Source organism: Saimiri boliviensis, chromosome 12, assembly GCF_048565385.1.
Source record: "Saimiri boliviensis isolate mSaiBol1 chromosome 12, mSaiBol1.pri, whole genome shotgun sequence".
Taxonomy (NCBI): domain Eukaryota; kingdom Metazoa; phylum Chordata; class Mammalia; order Primates; family Cebidae; genus Saimiri; species Saimiri boliviensis.
Genome location: NC_133460.1, coordinates 68,676,746 through 68,694,600, shown reverse-complemented (window position 1 = coordinate 68,694,600; position 17,855 = coordinate 68,676,746). Strand labels below are relative to the sequence as shown.

General features: G+C 34.2%; 1 protein-coding gene across 1 annotated transcript in view; it reads right to left on the bottom strand.

Moving 5' to 3' along the window:
• The window catches only part of PCDH15 (protocadherin related 15), a 1,717,060-nt gene that overhangs the window by 292,459 nt on the left and 1,406,746 nt on the right, over positions 1 to 17,855 (bottom strand). Inside the window, exon 23 of the mRNA XM_074382505.1 lies at positions 5,778 to 5,910. Within this exon, the coding sequence (XP_074238606.1) occupies positions 5,778 to 5,910 (133 nt within the window). The remainder of the gene's footprint in view (positions 1 to 5,777; positions 5,911 to 17,855) is intronic.

Genomic DNA, 17,855 nt, shown 5'->3' with positions numbered 1-17,855 from the left:
TGCTGATAACTGGCAATTTGACTATTTGTAGAAATGTTAAAGGAACAAAAAAAATTATCTTAAATAAGCCATGTCAGAAAAAATATCAAGGCCTTGAGAATAATATATTTTATAACTTTGCTCAACACCTAATGTAGGAAAATATCCAACTATGAGTCTAGAAATGGAGTGAGACAGGGCCAGCTGAATATTTTATTTAATTATTAATTGTTATCTCTTATAGTACCTTCATAAAATTTCCAGATCTTTTCCTTTCTCGTGCTTTTGTCCTAAATACAAAAGTCCAAGCCTGCATTATGTTATGCTCAGTTTGAATAAGGAATATCAAGTCCTTAGGATAAAATCAAACAGTTTTATTTCGCAAGATGCTTTCAGGCTTCTGTATTGATCTTCTCCATTTCTGTTGTGTAGCTAGCTTATCAATTATGTCTTACTTTATGTCTGCAATTATTTTGTAAAACTGTTTCAGTTTAATTAATATGATGCCTTACTCTTCATTTTTAAATTTTTTCCTCATTATTTTAAAACTAATTTTGTTTCTAAGTACTGGGAATGAGGTAGGTAGATCTGATCATCGCACACACATTCTTATTTTTCTTCTTTTTATTTTCCCTGTGGTGCTGGAATAGACAGGATGAAGAAAGAAAAGTGTATTTGTTAAAGGAATTATCTGTATTGAGGTTTGCTTTAGGATTACTGAGATAGAGGAATGACCCCCAATAAATTTCACTCTTAGGAGTCTCAATCTGAAGCAATGTTCCTATGAACTAGTGACACCTTATGGAATTCTAATGTATCTTTTAGCTAATGTCCAGTTCGTAACCTCTTAGCTTACAACGTGACATGCATACCTCTCTTCTTCACATGTTACTGTCTCCTTGATTTTTATTTATAATGAGAAGCACAAACTCTGAGATTTATGGATCCAGGAAGGATGGATCTTACTTACAATACTGGGCAAGATCTTCAAGGGGACAGTTCACGCTTTCTTGCCAACTGCCCACTCCATCACCACATTTTTCTCCAATGTTCTCTCCCCTGCTTTAGTTGTATTGACTCAAAACCAGGCAGCTACTCGATTAGAGCACTGAATGGTGATCTTCCCTTTTTGCATGAATTTCTCTTGGATTTTCTTCCCTCTGTCTTGGCCAGACTCTTTCTGTAATACTAGACTAGCAAAAATTTCAACCTCATCTATTTCTAAAATAAAGTTATGCAGGACTATTTGAGACCTATCTTAATTGGATTCTTGGGGAGTACTATACTCAGAATCAGAATATTTTTAGATAAAAATCTAAGAAATTAATAATTTTTGCTCAACTGTGTTTTATCCATGTTTTTATCTGTATTCTATTCTATAATCTCTGAAGAAAATAGTCAATTCATACCTCTCTAAAGTAGTTCTTCATAAGAGCCTTAAAATAAATTGAATATATTTTTAAACCTTAGTGCATACACCCAAATATAACATTACGAAACTAACCTTTGGAAAACACAGAACTAATGTAATACAAAACATTCTCATCCTTCCAAAAACAGATAAAAATAAAATAGTTTCTCTGAAGCCTAATCTAAACGACTGTGATGTTGTAGATGGAGCGCTGATTTATTAATCTAAGGGAGAAAAACAACTGTGGCTCATAAACCTTTCTGAGTTTCTGAGTTTCTGAGTTTCATTATTTTCATTTCCCAATAATAACTATCATAAGATCCACCTGTTTGTTAGGGTCAGGTTAATGACCAAATGAAATGATGCATTATACATATGTCAAAGAAATATAACCTATTAAAAGAAAGTTAACACAGCTAACGTTCAGTAACATATCCTAGTTTGCAAGTAAAAAATTAGAAATACACTCAAACGATCAATACATATTACGGTAGACACAAGTAATAATATGAATTAAGAGAACATGTTGAACACTCTAATTTTTCAAACTCTATTTAACTAACCCATTTTAAAAATTTATACATTTGTTATTAGAACAATATTTCCCTAGATAGAAGCTGCTCCATTGTTCTGAAGGGAAGTACAAATGATGAAAAACAGAGCTGGAAATCATCCATGATAGATACACAGTGTGAGTAACCAATATATAATATGTATTTAAATCACTCAGATTTTGAGTTTTTGTGTGTGTTTATAATATGAGCTAGCTATCCTTAATGATACCATAAATAAATAAAATAAACAAACAGTTCCTGACTCAATATTAAGTGCTACACTAAGTGGTAATTACAGTATCCCTGGCAGTAAACAGGGGATTGGTTCCAGAATTTGAGTATATAAAAAAATCCACACATACTGAAGTCCTACAGTGGGTCCAGTGGAACCCTTTGTATACAAAATGTTGGCTCTCCAGATAGACAGGTTTTATATTATCTCTCTCAAAAATCTGCATATAAGTGGATCTGTGCATTTTAACCTTAGGTTGTTCAAGGGTCAATTGTGTTACTGTTTTATGGGATGAGAAGGCAGAGATGATACATGGAAATTTTATGTCTAAAAACAAGGAATATGTAAATAATGCTGGGGTGGGTGAAACGGAATGTGAACTACATCAAAGGGTAATTTGGAAGGAAATAATGCTTTGTGAAGAAGAGAAATAATTGAATATGTGAGTATAAAACATAGTCTTATTTAGCCCTCTTGCCTCATCTTTAGTATGATAAAAATACATCAAAAATTCAGAGAGACAAAGAGGGAGGAAGCTGTCGGTGTGAACATACTCTATTGATGTAAATACTAGTGGAAATTAGCTCTATGTTGGGTAGTGTGCTGATGAATACTTAAAAAAACTTTGAAGTGAAAGGCACTGATTTGTTGTATTTGATGATTTTGGTGGCATAAGTATGTCCACCATAGCAATGTTTAGCTAGCAACATGATATAACCTCACATAGAGTCAGGAAGAGACACACGTGACTGGCTCTCATGATTTCTGCATGATCTGGCTACAGCATCTGACTGCGACAAGTTTCAGTGGCTGGTGAGAACTCCAGAGGAAAAAAAGTCCACCTATAACTAACCCCAATCAGCCTAAGAGTTCTGAGAAACCAGCGTTCTGGTAACATTTTTCTCCACGCAACACCATCAGTACAGCAGTCAGACAAAATAGCATTCATGCACCGATTCTCAAACAACTTTTAGAAACCGTAAAAGGCCCATTCTTAAAAGAGAAAGTTAGGGGTGGGGGAATCAAGAATTGATGTCTGAAAAAAAACCACTTTGATCTCCATCAAAACAGATTCGGTTTTTTGTTTCGTTTTTGTTTTTTTTGAGACGGAGTCTTGCTCTGTCACCAGGCTGGAGAGTGCAGTGGTGCAATCTCGGCTCACTGCAACCTCTGGCTCCCTAGTTCAAGCAATTCTCCCACTTCAGCCTTCAAAGTAGCTTGGGACTACCAGCACATGCCACCATGCCCAGATAATTTTTATATATTTAGTACAGATGGGTTTTCACCATGTTGGCTGGGATGGTCTCCATCTCTTGACCTCATGATCCACCCACCTCAGCCTCCCAAAGTGCTGGGATTACAGGCGTGAGCCAATGCGTCCAGCCAGCAGATTAGTTTGAAGTCAATTTGCTGCTATCATCATAAATAAATTTTCTTGCAAATTCCATCTTCCAAAGTGAGCAATGAGTCAGCAGTAGGCAGTGCTAGAGAGTGAAAAGGATGAGGATGGAGGGACTGCAGGCAGCCCAGGTACCTCTAACACATCCTCTTATTACAAGACTTTTGAAAAGTAATTTGATGGAAGCTTTTCAACTTTTAGGTCACTAGTTTAAATGCAGTCTCAGTTGATGATGAACAAAAGTGGGTGGTTAATGGCCTGTGAAAAGTACCTTCATGGTATCACCCTTGTTCTTTCCAATAGAGACTGCCACTGCAGTTGGCATCCTTTCTTTTCCTTGTACCAGAAGCACAAAGGGTGAATGGAAATGTCATTTCAAGTAGTTTTTCAGCCTTTGTACCAGAGAAATTTGAAATACGACAAAGGCCATCTCCTTTTCATCTTTAACTCACAGGTAGAATTATTGAACTACAATATGTTTCTTAGATCTTCCCGGATTTTATTAAAATGAAGCCTGAGCCACATTACAAGTAAAATCATGTCTTACTTCATAGAAAGTTAAATTACATAAAGGCAGATACTTGAGAAATATTTAAATATAAAATGTATACTTTATTGACTTGAGTCTTACACATGTAAGATTTATTTTGTTTTCCTTTTTTTTCATTTATTTTTTTCTTGCTTCAGTGAATGAATTCCCATGAATGTAAAGGCAAGGATCTTATTATTCCATTAAACTAACATGTCTTAATATTTATTTTTATTATTTATCATTACGATACTTTGACTATCTGTTTTTTCTTTTTAAAGAGATTGTAGGTTTTATTCCCTTTCATTTTTTCACTAAAACCCTTCAAATTTCCATATTACTAATATCTGTACCTTCATATAATTTTGTTTCTATATTAAATAATCAATTAAAGAAAACTCTCTATAGGTTCCTGGAGAAAGGCAACAAAATAAATAATTGAGCAGAGGCACAGAGAAGTACTTGGTAATGCCAAGAAAAATTTCAGTAGCTATCCATAATTGGTAGGATATAACAGAAATAGCCCTGTTTTAGAAGTGAAGAAAACTCAATCAACTGAACTTAAGCATCAGTTACTTTCTATGGGGTTAGCTTTCCACATCTTGAAAATGAGATTAATGTGTTTTGTTCTTTTTGCATCTTTTTCAACACAAATATTCCATGGAATCTTCACTTTTATATCATCCGGATTTAAGTGAGAGGGTGTCGAAATTCAAATGGGATTTGAGCAAGATGGAGCTGTGCCTTATGTCACATCAGCTGATGGTAAAGATTGATGCTGGGATTTTCTGGGGTAACTCGTGTTACAATCTCCCCTAGGCTTCAAGGCCAGCTTCATGAATTCTCAGATCAACAGCTCCTGCCATTCCCATGTAACACCAGAAGATAAATTCTGTTCTCTGAACATTCATATGTAAAACGATGTCATCTTATGATTCTTATGATTAGTATAGCAAAATAAAAACCACCAACACCATATTTAGCCCAACTTGAAGCTGCATATTCAGTCAAACATAGAGCTTTTCCTGGCCAAAGACACTTTGGTCAGGAATAAACAGTGAAAATCAAGCTATCATCTTGCAAGTAATGCATATACTCATGAATCTCTAGCTACAAATGAAATTATCAGCCCAAACTACCCCTTTCCTGTAAATGAATAATAAACACAGCAATTACAAGATTTGCCTATGGCCATAAAATGAAGTAGGGTTTGCCTCAGAATTAGAATGCCTACCATCAGCCTTTGAGTACAAAGTTAATTCCCCTATACAAGACTGCAGTAAAAATAAATCCAGCTGGTGCAAAGGCATACAAGACAGAAAATAATAGTCAGCTGCAGACTCTTTGGATGCAAAGTACAAAATATTCAAGTACATGTTTCCAATCCCTTCATTCTCTCCTGAAATGATTGCAGCTAATCCCTGCCAGCCAAACGTTAGTTCTTCAATTGTGGCAATCAATAGAATAGATTAGCTGTGGAAGCCCTCCATCCATATTACCCTTGCTTTCCTTTCCAGATGGAATTTTCATTCACTAGAGTAGCAAGCATGTGAGATTTTTTCCTCCGTACACAAATATAGACTCATTAAATGTCAAGCTTGTCACTTCAGAATTTACACACACACACACACACACACACACACACACACACACACACACACCAAGGAACATACCTGTAGATTTAATAACACAGCACCAACCCTCATGGCTTCACTAATTTCAAGGCTATACATCAGCTGTGGGAAGCGAGGAGGGCTTTGATTATTTGGTGGAAGCACTTCGATGTACACAGTGCAGATGGAGTGCCTGCAGAGAAAGAGAGGCAAACAAGATGGTTACGAATCTCTGTTACATTTAATGTTAGACTGCATTCTTTATTCCATGGTTTGGTTTTCAGGGGGGAACATTTCCAAATCTTATGAAAAATAATAAAATCAAAATGAAAGGATAGAAAAATAAAACTAACACCAAAATATAATGGTTTTATGAAATCATCTCAGTAAAAGAAAAGTAATTGCCTCCAGTACCTGTTTTTCCTACTTAGATTAATAGTGTGGATTAAAATTGAATAGCTATATAAATAAAGCTAATAAATTAACTTGCCTTGACTTCTGACTTCATTTTTAATGCTTCTCTAATAGCAAAATCATTCTATAAACATCTGGTAATAAGAGCTGTCCTCGGGGCTTCTTTTCTATTAAACCAGCAGAGGGAATATTGATTAAAATAACACACTAAAGAAATTATGGACTGTTTTTTCGTCTGTTACTGACTTCAATGGCTTGATGTAAGTGTATGTCAAGAGTCAGGATCATAAGGACTCCTATGTAAAATAGTTGCAAACAAACAGCATGTTGTAAAATCTTCTCTAAAAAGTAAAATATGATAAGCTAAAAATCAGATTTAATAAAGCCCTTATGTTGATAGGAGATTTTCTTGAAGGACAAGATACCTTATCATTACAAGGAAAAAAATTAGCATTGACATAGTCAACTTTTTAGATATATCTGAACTTCAAATTTTTTCTTATAAAACAAAAGCTGAAGAAGGAATTTAGTTAAGGTTTGTAAATTGGAAACATTGGCTGAACTGTATCAGTGAAACCTGAAAGTTTATAAGGTTAGCCCTCCATCTTGAAAAAAAAATTATATATATGTATATATATGTACACATACACGCATACACACACACACACACACACACAAACACACACACACACACACATTTTGTACAAACATACTACCACGGCCTAAAGATTTATGTTTTGAATCTATTTTAACAAAGTCATGATTTTAATTCAAAACACATGTGTTATAATTTCTATTTGGGAACTAGAATCTTCTATTCACTTATTTATTTGAGACAGAGTCTCTTTCTGTCACCGAGGCTGGAGTTCAGTGGTGTGATCTCAGCTCATTGCAACCCCCACTTCCCGGGTTCAAGGGATTCTCCTGCTTCAGCCTCCCAAGTAGCTGGGGTTACAGGACTGTGCTACCATGCCTGGCTAATTTTTGTATTCTTAGTAGAGACAGAGTTTTGACATGTTGGTCAGGCTGGTCTCGATCTTTTGACCTCGTGATCCACCCATCTCAGCTTCTCAAAGTGCTGAGCTAGCAGGCGTGAGCCATTGTATCTGGCCTAGAATCTTCTTAAAGTAGTCCCAAACTCTCCATAACATGCTTCAATTAAAAGACAAGGTCACCACAGATATTTGCCTGAGTTTATTAACCATTCTACTTTTCAAAACCTTTTAAAAGATCTTGAGAACATGGACACTAAAATTTGGTTTAACAGCTTGCTGCTTTAAATATACCTAAATTCAAGTTACTTCTGAGCATATTGTTAGTATATCATTATCAATAAAATATTAAGCATAAAAGCTACAGTAACGTAAGAATTTAATGCTTACATTTATCATGGTGTTGTTCTAAAGCAATCTCACTTTAAAATATTTGAACTTTTATAATTAGCTGAAATATCTGTATTCATTTCTGCCTCTGATTTTTATCAATTTAGCATCCAAATTTGCCAATAAAATTAATCAAATTGTATTTTTTAAATAAGTTAAAACTCATGACGATGAAATGTTGCTTATACATTTATAATTATCAATGAGAACACAAAACAATGGGAAGTTACAAAATTAATTGTACACTGCAAAGATTCCCACTTCCCATGTTGTGAGAACAAAGGAATTGTCATTTTGAGGTGGGCTTAACATCCTTCCAAGTGGTGATCTGACCACAACAGCAGCCCCAAGATGTAAAACATTTTCCTTGATATTACCCTTGAAGATCTTGGCTTATTTTAGTGTCTGTTGATCAAGTTTTAAAAACATTTTATGAATCTCTTTCTTCTCTCTGATAGCACAGTGTCTATGCATAACAAGTCCTACAACATAATTGGTAACAATAGTAGGTGAGTGATGTTGAACATAGAATTTATAACCAAATATTCCTGGATTATAATTGGGATGCTATCCTCAGTGATCTAGTGCAAATTACTTCTTTCAGCTTCATTATGACCATATAATAAATGAGAATAATAACAGCTAAGATCAAAATAAACATTAAATAAGTTTGTATACTTGCATGTGTAAGTACATATATGTATATATGTATATGAAACATACTTTTATCATTTATTAATAAATTACTCAAAATACGGCTTGAGATTTCTTATTCTACTTTATGAATAGTGTAAACAATCTTCCATTTTCCTTATTTACATCCTTTTTAAACCTTTACAATATTTTAGACATTTTAGTTGAATCCTTTCACTTGGCTAAAGTCCTACAAAGGCAGGATACTCCTTCACCTCTCCCCAGCATGGGGTATGCTGGTGTTAGAATCTGAACATATTGGATCATAATCTTTAGGGTAGGATACAAGAATCTACAATTTTCACAATTTTCCAAGGTTCTACACATAGAAATATAGAAATTAAAATCTGAAGACCACTGCTTCAGAATCTCATGAAAAGCACAATATGTAGACTCACCTGTTTTTTAAAATTACCTCAGGAGAAAACTACAAACTCAATGTCCTCAATAACCTTGGATCCAAGAGACTTCCTCACTGTTTAACATTTCTTTTCACCTGGAACATACCTGTACTTCAGATTTCAAACTTTCCTTCAAAAGCTAGGCCGTTTCTGTTTCTGGTATTCTTTAGATCTTCAGTTTACTGATTAAGTATACTTTATAAGGGTTCTACAAAAATATCAGTGTCTTAAGGCTTGTAAAAGTATAAACCACCCTTCTTTTACTTTTTATATTTCCTGATTCCTTTTCCTTTCATTATCTTCCCATTTTAGAGGGCTAAAGTATGACAATACTACAGTAAGGACCTTAAACTCGTATGAGGCACCTGAATATTTGTCACAGAGAAGAAAACTTTAAATTGCTGAAACGAAACGGACTCTAGACTCAGAACACAGAGACAAATTTTAGCCAGCATGACCATCTCCTTGATCTGTCCTCACTCTTTCGGTTCCTCTGTCCCTCTCCACCATAATTCAAATGCTGAAATTGCTAATTATGTTTTTCCCCCTCTTGGGCTTGAATCTTGGAGTTATTTGGAGGCGATCATATTTCAAGGTCTTGCATTTTTCATCTTCAACAGCCTGGCACATCCCTACAATGTGTTTAATAAACATCAGGCTTCTTGAGGTTTATTGCCTTTTAAAATGCTACCTCCTTTTTATCCCTGATTTCAGCACAATGTCAGAGTTAGCTTTCCTAAAATTGAATACCAATAGTATTAATCAAATAATAGTATTAATGCTGCAATAAATAGTAGTAATTCAACAGCATAATTTTAAGCACTTAATAAAATAGAGCAGTCACTATATAAATACTACTACTTTATGTGAACATTTTGTATTTACATTTTATAGCTAGTGCTAAATGCATAAAACTGAGCATCTATATATGACAAATTTTATTTTGTAATATAGCCAGTATGATATAGATAAATCTCCATTTCTAAAAATGAACATCATAAAGCTTTATTACATTTTATCTGGTAATAAAGGTCAAAGTAGAACAAAAGAGAGTAATCTATTTCTTATACTCTTGAAACCTACTCAATAGTCCCATAGATAGTTTTTTTTGGAGGGGAGAGGGTAGGGGAGATAAACATAAAAATTGACCCTTCTGGTGTTAAGGCGTGAAACTTAGGTTTGTTTTATCTGAGCTCCTTCCTCCAAACAACCTTCAGGCCTCCCAAAAAAACTATTCAAGAACTGAAACTCATCAGATCACCACATCCAATGAGATGCCAGACTCCTCATTCATCATGATTGCTTCCTTGCCCCGCCCTCAGCAGTTCCTGTTTTCTTACATATTGTTACATTTCTTTACTGCTATATAAACCCTAATTTTATACAGTCAGCGAATTGGATTTGAGATTGATTACCCATTTACTCAGCTGCAGCACCAGATTAAAACCTTATTTTTTCACAGAAATTGCTGTTTCAGTGATTGGCTTTTTCTATGACCAGCAGCAAAATCTAAACTGAACCCCTGGTGTTTCTGGGACAGATTTTGGTTACCTAACCAGGAACACATTGCTTGTGTCTTAGCTGCCTTGAGTTGAGAGTCTCAGAAGAACTCCTAAGCAGTTGCCCACTCAATTTTTGTTGGAGGTATTTTGGGTTTTCTCTGGCCCCACAACAGCTACCCCCAACTATATTCCTCATTGTCTAGTCAGAACAACGTTTAAAACTTGACATCTGCAACCAGATAGGTGAGTGTCGCATCCTTTGTGGGCATAGACAGGAGGATCCCTTCCTCTCAATTTGAGAATTTTTTTAAGAAGTTTTTATTTGTAGGTTGAACAAGCCCAAATGACTGAGAGTGGGAAGTGCCCTGATTGTGTTAGCATGGGCACTTTTAGGAAGGTTTCAGTAGGAACACCTTGGGAGCTTGTTTGTAATCATGTGTGGTATGTGTACGTGAGCAAGTGTATTTGTAGGTACCAGACAGTGGGATTGGCTCCTCTCAATCTGAGAAATTCCTAAGGAATTTTGGGTTATGGGTTGATCAAGCCCAACCGATAAAAAGAGGAAGACCCCAACGGTTTCACTTCGGAAAATTTTAGGGCTCATCTGTTGTTTCAGCAGTTGGATAGTGTTGGTGATGGTCTGTGTTTGAGATACTCATAGGAAGTCGGAATTCAGTAAGCTAATATTCCTTTGAATTGCTGTTTGGCTGCAGTGTTCTTTGGAATCTGGAGTTTGCTATTGAATAGGAAAGTGGGACAGAGTTCAATGTATCCAGATTTTTGTGCTACTGCTCTAACCACAGTTGGGCCTGGTTAATATGTGATGTTCTCTAGCGGTGCTGTTTCATCCGTGTTGTTTGAAGTCTGGGGAGGTTTAGCCTTTTAGAATCAAACTGCCATGAAAACTGTTTTACCCAAAATTTTTCATTGGATTACCTATCGGGGTAAATAAGTGTGGCTATGTAAACCAGTGAGTTTGCTATCTCTTGGCTAGAGTTCTGAGGTAAAATGGATTGTATCTTTATGTGTGTGTGTATATGTGTCTTAATGTGTTTATGTATGTTAATGTATTATGGTTTTATTTTGGTCAACCAAATTGGTTTATAAATAAAAGAGTATACAAAAGTAAACCCAAAGTATTTTTCAAGTTCAAATGATTTAAGTAAACCTCAATAAACAAGCTGGCTTTAAAAATTTTGATAAAATAAAAACAGGTATGTCTTTAGAATTGTCAGCATACATTTTTGTCTGAGTTTTATATATGACTCTGCTAGATATGACTAAGGTGTCAGGGTTTGGCATAGAAGGTTATAAAACTGTAAACCCAGCCAAAATAAAATAATTTTATTTTGGCTCATGTACCTTCTCTGAAATAAAGTAAAATCATTTTGGCTTGTGTACCTTCTTTGAAAATGAGAATAATTTAATGTTGTTAGCTGAATCTTGTGAGTTATTGGCAAAAATACCTATATATTTTAAGTTTAGTCGAGGACCTGACATTAACCTGCTATGTAAAAAAAATAATGAACAAGGAAAAATTTTAACTTTATTTATTATTATTATTATTTGTGAGACAGAGTCTCGCTCTGTCACCCAGGCTAGAGTACAGCGACATGACCTCTGCTCACTGCAACCTTCACCTCCCAGGATCAAGCAATTCTCTGCCTCAACCTCCTGAGTAGTTGGGATTACAGGTACCTGCCACCACAGGTGCTTGGCTATTTTTTGTATTTTTTTAAGTGAACATACCTATTTTTTATTATGAAACATTAAATTTTGACACACTGCTTCATTTGCTTTTTGAAAATCTATTATCTGACTTAAACCTATTTAGCAAAAATGCCAATAAATTATATAAATAATAGTTTGGGTACTTTTAAAACTAGGAACATAATATGTTTTATGATAAACAATAATACTAAATCTGAGTTGTATGAACTGTTAACTTGAAATTTGTTTTAGATTTTTAGCTTAAAATAAAAAGAAAACCAATTACATTAATACCGTTGGAAAAGTTTCTCAGCAACGCCCTCCACATCACTGTGTCAGCATCCTTCAGCTTCTTCACTGAGGTACGGAATGCAGCCATATGTAGGTGTCAAGGCACTCATTCTAAACTGTCCTATCTTGCACATCTTTGATATCACATTAGATGGAGGGTTGATATGCATCAACCCCTAGCCCAGGTGATCTGGCTTTTAAATGAATGAATTTCTTCAAAAGAAAATCATCAACTAAACTCAAATGCTGAATTGAGTAATAATAATTCCAATTCAACATATTCAATCAAATGTGTTAGCAGTTAAAAGTCACAAATTTTGAAAAGTGAACAACCAATGAACTAAGGCAAATAGCATTGCCACCACATGCCTTAAAATGTATATTTTTGGTGTTTGAAGCTCTTTGAAAATTATATATTGGGACAGTTAAGATGGATTTAAATAAAAGATGTATGTTCTACATAAATTTAGTTTTAAGGTTTTCAACATGGGTGGCAACATTACAAACATATATCAATAGTCTTAATAGTGAATGTTTTCCACTTGGTTTCTAAATCTTTATTTTCTGTGAAGGTAAACCAAAGTTTAGATTCCATCTTCAAAGTTACAATATAATCTCTATTGTTCTACTGATGTAGAAGGAAGACTGTCAGCATTATTACAAGAGACTAAAGAGTTGAAGAATGAAATTAAAGCTCTGTCTGAGGAAAGAACTGCCATTAAAGAGCAGCTGGATTCGTCTAATAGTACCATTGTCATTTTACAAACTGAGAAAGACAAACTAGAGTTGGAAATTACAGATTCTAAAAAAGAACAGGATGATCTCTTGGTGCACTTGGCCAATCAAGATCAGAAAATACTGACATTGAAGAATAAACTCAAGGATCTTGGTCATCCAGTTGAAGAAGAGGATGAACTTGAATCTTGAGACCAAGAGGATGAGGATGATGAAAGTGAAGATCCTGGCAAGGACCTAGATCATATCTAACTGTATTTTTTTTTTTTTTTTTCAGTAGAGATGGAGTTTCACCATCTTGGCCAGGCTGGTCTTGAACTCCTGACCTTGTGATCCACCTGCCTTGGCCTCCCAAAGTGCTGAGATTATAGGCATCAGCCACTGCACCCAGCCAGAAAAAGGTAACTTTAAATGACGGTGTCTAATAGCTCAGTTTTCAGAAGTAATCTAGATAAACTATTAAAATGAAAGAATTGACTACATGCTAATTGAATAAATGTTGTAGGTATTCTTTACGTGTAATTTAAAATTTTTAAATTGTTTTTGATGCTAAATGGATGTCTGGGTCATTTCCAATTAAGAAAAAGCTATGGGGAAACATATTCCTAAAACTTGTGGAATGGTTCTCATCTGTAAAATGCTAATATCTGATAGTCAGGTCAGGATTTCTTGCTTCCCAGATGTTTAGTAAAATTTAAGTCTCCTAAGGATAAGAAATCTAAAGAAGATTAGTTTTTATGGAGAAAACAAATCATTTTGTCGGGTTCAGAAGTTATCTCAAGGTTAATTCAAATTATAGACTTGAAATGGTTATTTATGAAACAAGGTAGGAAAAAACCAATAAGTAGAAGAAACCCAAAAAGTAGAAGAAAAAGATGTGAAAAAAGTTATAGATATGAAAATATATTTTTGGTAAAGAAAGTGATAATGAAAAAATATCTTTAAGGTTCCTGGCAAAAATCACAAAAATGGCTAATTATTTTAAGTTCTGAACAGAAATAGTACATTATATATTTTGTTAATTGAAAAAGTAGCTGAGAATAGAAGTGTTTAAATTATGTTTATTTCCAAGGTAATTCAATTCAATCAGTAATTTGAATTGGTTCAGATCTTTAATGAGGAAAAACTGTGATATGTGTTCAAAGTTTTAATATTCAGGAAAGTCTGGCCTTTTCCTTAAGGAAGTTATATTGATTGGGATTTCTCTCAAACTACTTGAGCTGTGTTTACCATTATTAAGTGACATTCAACTGAACATTAAGTGATAATAACACTAAGTGACATTCAACTAAATTAAGTAATTACTTTATAAAGTGTGATGCTTTGTTGTAATTTTTGATCCAGATACATTTATCTCTGATGGGCATTCATGTGGTACTTGAAAACAAAATATGTACAAGTATTGCACTAGTTTGAAGACTTTAGTGGTGGAAATTAATCAGTTTTAAGTACTGTATCTAGAATTGAATCTTAGAAATATGTGATGATGCTCTTTTAAATAGCTGAAAAGAAATTGGGTGGTTCTTTGTCCTTGTTTCGTTGTGTAGTATTTAAATGAAATTATATTGCTTATCCTTATTCTGAATTTCCAAAACTGATACTTGCCTTTGTGATTTTTTAATAAGGGTAACAAAACCCAACATGAAATTTTTTACTTTGAAAAGTTTGGCAAAGGACCTATCAAAACTTTAATGCTTTTGGTCACAGTTCTGTCACTAAAATGCTAGCAATTAGACATATGGAATGAGTAACCTAACTACTTTAACACAGTGGTTAGAAATGCTGTAAGTAGCACCTCCTAAACTCCAAATCAGAGATTTAGTCTGTGGTATATTAGAATAATAAGCTTTCGTAGTAGAAGTATTCTATTAACTAATCCATGTGCTATTAAGTTATAGGTGGTTGAATCCTGGATCTGAAGAAAGCACTGACTTCTGTAAATTTTGAGCACTAATAGCAGTCAAAACCTCATCTTCAACTGCAGGACACAGTGACAATGAAAATGAATTGCTTTCATGAAACGCAGGACCAGAAATTAAAACTATGTCATCTCTCTAGGCTCAGGAACAATTGTTGAAACTATGGGTGCATGAGATGGTGAGGGACAATTTTGAGGGATAAACTTAGTTCAGAATTTCTGTAAATTAAACGTTAATATCAAAAGCCCAATGATACAAAGCAATGTGTCTGACATCACCGTGTCTAGGCCTATGTGTCAGAATAACAGTGTTTTCTTGGAGCACTGATCTACTCTTTAATAGCTGATCATAAAAGGCTATATAAAAAGTTTGTAAAAATCTTACTTTAGTCAAATTGATTAAAATTAGATGGATTTGTTTATAAGGTTTTATTAAAATTAGATTTAACATTAATAGTAAGCCATACAAAGGTAAAATTCTGTTTTTTGAACAAAAGTTTCACGTATTTTTGTTTACCTTCTAAGGAAACGGCAGGGAAAAAATGGAGAGGGGAGAGACAGAATTAGTTGGCTTCCTGCTGTCTTAAGTATTAGGTCTTGCTGCTTAGGAAACTGATTTCTCCTCTCCATCAAAAGATAAATGTTTTTATTTTACTATTTTGGCTAAATGAATATTTTATAGTGATATGTGATCCTATTTTGTGATATCAGATGCCTGAAATCTTTAATATTTTATAGACTTTCCAAGAGCAAAACTTCAAGTTCTAAATTTGCTCTTTTGGGCCCCAAACTAACATTTTTGGATATTAGTTCCCCTGAAGTTCAGGAGAGACATATAAGGCTTATGAGGCTTAGTTGTTACATTAGAATTACGAAGAAAGCATTGTTAAATCTGAGGTGGTGTTAAGCTTCCTTTGGGTAATATTTACATGGATGGGTTGTTGATATGTGTTTGAGGATTATGTGAGATTCCTAAAATTCTAGTATTTCTTAATATATATTGTCAGTAATTATGATTATGTAAAACTGTTGTATGCCACAGAAATAACCAAATTTCTTTTTCATCTGTGTCTTTATGGCAATCTTAAGGCTTTTGTCATCTACAATTATTGTTTTGCTTTGATCCTTCTCAAAAATTGGTTAATAGCTACACTCTTGGGCTTGCTTCTTTGGGGAATTTCGAAGTAAGAACTTCTGAATGCAGGTTTCTGATAACTTTGGGGATTGTGCCATTGGGTTAGAGAAGAAACTTACAGGGCACTAATTGAAAGGCTGAAATGTTCATAAAGATTGTTAACCCAATATGAAGCAGAGTAAGAATTGATTGCATGGACTAAACTAATGAAGGACTGATACAATATTTATGGCTTTTTTCTTTTTTCATTGCTGATTTTGGTTTTGTTTACCAGAGACTGGATACTTTTTTAGAACTATTTATAGGCTTCAAGTATACTTTAAGTATATTATGTAGAGTATACTTTTGTAACCAGAATTTGAGGCATATTTTCTCTCTGCCTGATTTCTCCAGAGCTTATAAACTATCTATGTATATTCGTAATTCATGATGATCTATTTCTTTGAGGAGATTTAATAAAAACATGTCTTCTTGTATAATGAGACACAGTTGGAGGGAGTGGTCATTTTTCTCAGGGCTTTGACTGAAATGGCCTTGTGAAAGGTTCCAGCAAAGATAATTTAGAACCTATATGAACATTGATTCTTGTTGCACTTTGGGTGGTTAATCAGGCTAAGTATATGGGTCTGAAGCTTATTTTGCAAGTACATTTGTCCTGCTATGACTTGCCTTTGTTGGAATTTGGGAGCTGAAGAGAGAAATACTCTGTTTCAGAATAAAACTATACTACTAGATTAGCCTTTGATTTCTGGGTGGGCATGAAATCACCTATAGTATGAATCTGCCCATGATGCCCCTCCTCAGCATTAAGCAGCCAGAAAGGTTGACAACCAGATTCTCCATGATTGAGGAACTGATAAATAGAAAGTGGGGACTGAAATCCACCCAGTAGTCCCATAGGTCCCTTTTTTGATAAACATAGAAACTGACCATATCCAGACAATGAGATGCTAGACCCCTCAATCACAATGATTGTTTTCTTGCCCTTCCCTAGTTCCTGTTTTCTTACACATTGTTACATTTTCTCCCTGCTATATATACCCATAATTTTAGTTGGTCAGGAAGATGGATTTGAGACTGATCTCCCATTGCCTCAGCTGTAGCACCCAATTAAATCCTTCTTCCTTGGCGATAATTGCTGTGTCAGTGATTGGCTTTCTCTGTGACGAGCAACGGGACCTAGACCAAAACCTTGGTGCTTGGTAACACTCTTATAATTTAAACTCATCTAATTTTTTAATTCTCATTTTACAAAAGAGGATTTAAAAATGGAAAAGATTACTTGACTGAATCAAGATTATAAAATTAATTAGCAACAGAAGATAAACTAAAATACAAGGTTTCTGATTTCAAAGTCTGCTTTCCCTTGCTCCATACATCCTACAAGAACAAATAAATAAAATAAGTTGGATGATTTTTACTTTCTCTCTGTTAATATAAAACATTTGTAGTTTGTAATAAAGGATGTTACCTTACAGGAAACCACAAATTATTTCAAGTCTGGGGTTGAGACTATGACATCACAATTTTAAATTTATAATACCATGAATCAAACTTCATCCATAGCACTTATTGTAAGGAAAACATAAATTATGAATAAAGAAGAGGTTTGGAAAATAGACTTAAGATGCTTTAAGTTTGGAAATGGTATAATAAAAAAATTTAAAAAGACAACTTTTTGATATGACAATAGTAATCAGTAGTAATGACATAATGATGCTGGCTTATAGAGGATCGTATTATTTTTATTGTTATTTTCTATTATATATGTCAATATGTGCTACAAAGTGTCTATTTGTAATTCTGCATTTCTAACTTGTTTCTAAGATGAGGGTTACAGATATTTATATTGCTTTTTCTGGTATATTTCAGACAGAGAGATTACTATTTTTGTTTTCCTTTGTCTTCCACCAATATTTTGCTAGAAAAGCTATATTTACAGCTCAATGTTCACAGA